The sequence below is a fragment of the Lathyrus oleraceus genome, chromosome 4, assembly GCF_024323335.1.
Source record: "Lathyrus oleraceus cultivar Zhongwan6 chromosome 4, CAAS_Psat_ZW6_1.0, whole genome shotgun sequence".
NCBI classification, from domain to species: Eukaryota; Viridiplantae; Streptophyta; class Magnoliopsida; order Fabales; family Fabaceae; genus Lathyrus; species Lathyrus oleraceus.
This window is the reverse complement of record NC_066582.1, coordinates 148863425-148867067: the sequence shown is the minus strand read 5'-3', so window position 1 is coordinate 148867067 and position 3643 is coordinate 148863425. Positions and strand designations below refer to the sequence as shown.

The following is a 3643-nucleotide window of genomic DNA, read 5'->3' as shown; positions in this document are numbered from 1 at the left end:
CGTAATCAGTGCTCTATATACTATATGTTGGAATCAACCTTGATAGAACAAGAATCAACCTTTTTCTTGATTGATTTGAGATCATTGTTCTTCACTCTTCACTCGATTGATTCAACCACGCATTGGTTGCAAGATGATTCCCTCACACAATGATTTGAAGAAGAAAAAGAATTTGAAGTTTTGAGATAAAAGGTATAATTGGAGAGTATTGGTTATGGAGGTGAAAGGAAGAATGTATTGATTTTCTCTTGATCTCAGTGATCTTTTCTTTACAAACATAAAGTGTCTTTCTATTTATAGTAAGACTATTTGCATATCAAGCAATCTCAAACTAACTAACTAATTTTGAAAAGTTGTATTCGACTATGTCGAATACATATAGCTTAGACTACTACAAACTGTATTCGACCCCTATCGAATACATGCATATTTGACTAATTTAAAGTGTATTCGACTCTATCGAATACATGGAACTTCGATTCTGTCGAATCCTGCATTTACAAATATGTTTAACACAAAGAATTACATATTTAACAAGTTGATAGTTGTACAGGAACATCAAAAATACATATGTGTGAGTTTGAAACTACAAATCCCACTTGCTCGTCTTTAAAGAGCAAATTTCAACAATTAAACTATTTAATATAAAAAAATCTTCATTTAAGTGTATAATATATCTCACATTAAAAATATGAATTTAATTGAAATGTATTGACAGTGTAAATTTTTTTTACACAATTAGTTAATCATTGACGTTGAATGTTAAAAGAAGTTTGACTTTTATTTTAATTTTTTATAAAATAATACAAAAAATGATAATGATGAATTAACAATGTAATATAAATGCATAGTAATTAATCTTAAATTAAACTTCCATAAGATAACAAATTAAGATTTATATTCTAACTAAAAGATATATTTATATTTAATATTTTATCATGTCACGAATAGAAATAACTTTTGTAGAACAACATATTAAAAACCCAAAAATACTTGTATGATCTAGTGAATTTAACTTTCAACTTCCACTTAACCAAAGGTGGAAGCTATTCATCCACAAATGACCTAAATTCTAGACAAAGCATTTTCATTTATAACCGAAAGCAAGTGGTGAGAAGGAAAGAGAAAGTTCCAATGGAATAAAGGCAATACTATGCTTCACATTTTTGTCTTTTGACATCGGTTTTAATCAAACCAAATGCAAAATCTTCAAACTTACACACTACTTTTTTCTTCCTATAAATTCACACCGTCTTTCCTCTTTCTTCCTTTCCTCAACCTCAAATTCTTCTAACTCTCCTCAAATGTCAGATCCAATTCAAACCACCAAACCTCAAAAATCAACCGATAATGTTAAACAAAACCAACAAGACCCAAATAAATTTTCTTACAATTTTGTATACAAAGCCACCATAGTTCTCATATTCTTTGTTATTCTTCCACTTTTTCCTTCTCAAGCTCCTGATTTCATCAACCAGAATCTTCTCACAAGAAACTGGGAACTCCTTCATCTTCTTTTCGTTGGTATTGCTATCTCTTACGGTTTGTTCAGTCGTAGGAACCAAGAACATGACAAAGACAACAACAATAATAACTCAAAGTTCGACTCTGCACAAACATTAGTTTCTCGGTTTCTACAAGTTTCGTCGTTTTTCGAAGACGAAATTGATCATCAGAACCAATCTGCAGAGTCTGATGAAATCACCAAGCTCCAAACATGGAGTAATCAGAATCAACACTACAGAAATAAGCCCATGGTTGTTGTAGCTCCGCAGGTAAAAGACTCTGTTTTTGAAGATAAACAGAGTGGTGGCGAAGAAAAAGAAAAGCCTCTTCTTTTACCTGTTCGAAGCTTGAAATCTCGTTTATCTGATGAGGCTGGTGTTCTTCAATCTCAATCCGTTGATGGGTCGTCTAAAATAGGCTCCAAAAGATTTTCCAGCAATTCCTTCAATAAAGTTAGAAATTATGGCGAATTCGAAGGTGTAATTGCGAATAAAATGAAAGCGAAAGACGAAGAGAAAGAGAATGTTGTGCTTGCTTCTCCTATTCCATGGAGATCAAGATCAGCATCAGCAAGAATGATGGAACCTAAAAAAGAAGCTATTGAAAAAACTTCAAAGGCTTCAATGCCGAAAGCTTCTTCGATGAAATTCACTCCATCCGAATCAATTGCGAAGGACGCGGAAGATTCGATAAAGAAAAAGAGTTTTAATTATAAGTCTTGTTTTCCTCCTCCGCCACCACCTCCACCGCCGCCAATGTTTCAGAAACCAATCTTCATGAAATCAATATATGGTGAGAAAAATGGAAGAAACAAATCAATGGAAAAATCTATAGAAGAAGGAATCAATGAAAAGGAAGATGAAGATGAAGATAAAGAACAAAAGGAATATTCTTCATCAATGCAAAAGCCAACAGAGAAAGAAAGGTTTATTGAAAAAAGGGTCATTATGGAAACAGAGGAAGAAGAAACAGATAGTGAAGAAGATGAAGATGTTGAGAAACGAAAACAGAGTGAAGAAACTTGTACAAAAACAGAGGAACCTTCTTGTTCATATTCTGTTGGTGATGAAGGACCCGATGTGGATAAAAAAGCTGATGAATTCATAGCAAAATTTAGAGAACAAATAAGGCTTCAGAGAATTGAGTCTATAAAAAGAAGTACAAGAGTTGTAAGAAATTCTTCAAGGTAATCTTCAACTTGAAGAAGATCCTTATGTAGAACTATTATTATGTTTTTTTTTATAATTTGAATTGGATGTAATTAAGGTGAATGTTTTATTTCCATGTTATTAAAGCTGTGATTACTAGTTGGATTCTGTTTTTATGGTATAGACATCAAAGTTTTTAAAAAGGTCACGATCGTTAAAGGATTTCATAATTTCGCTCTATACAGATATTGCGATAATGAATCTCTTCGTCGTATGAATCAATCATAATTTGTTCTTCAACATAAAAACGATAAATAACAGTATTGATATCGACATTATAATACGTTTTGTCGCGATTGTTTTTGCGGTCATGATAGTATTTTAAAACTTTGGACATAAGTCACATAACATAAGATACATAAGATCAAGTTAAGGATTGTGTCCTATCTCATGTGATGTTGGTGAGATGAGTATGGATAACTTGTGTTGTTCATATATTGATTCCAAATTTCAAGGCTTTTTTTCATCGAAGTAAAGAGACAAGTCTTTTGCATCATGTGAAAACTAAATAAAAATGACTTGAAATGTTTATGATGATGAACTTATAGCTATCCGTTGCTTCAAACAAGAATGTAAAGAAAGAAATGATGTCTCTAAACTATGAAATTCTTAACTCCTTACAAAGTGTTAAATATAAAGTTGTGGTTTTTTCTGTGACTACTAATCTAAAAGTTAAATAAATAAAAGTAAAGTTGATAAATAAAGGATAATTTTTGTAGAACTAGACTAATTTGATTAGTTTTGTGTTGAATAAATTATACGAGTATAATATTTATAGACAAAATTAAGCTCACTTGTTAAAACATTAAGACCGGCAAGCTGTTGCATCAATAGACTGTTTTTTTTTTCAGGTAATGTGTAATCCTTCTCGTTGTTGTTGGGTACCATTGGCGTCCAATGTTTACCTTGTTTCAATTAATGATCATGTT

General features: G+C 31.5%; 1 protein-coding gene across 1 annotated transcript; it reads left to right on the top strand.

Annotated features, from left to right (window-relative positions):
• The first annotated feature begins 1125 nt into the window (after positions 1 to 1125).
• On the top strand, positions 1126 to 2816 carry LOC127074207 (uncharacterized). Its single transcript, XM_051015513.1, has one exon. The coding sequence runs from the start codon at positions 1305 to 1307 to the stop codon at positions 2694 to 2696; it is 1392 nt and encodes a 463-aa protein (XP_050871470.1). The 5' UTR covers positions 1126 to 1304; the 3' UTR covers positions 2697 to 2816.
• Positions 2817 to 3643: the final 827 nt, after the last annotated feature.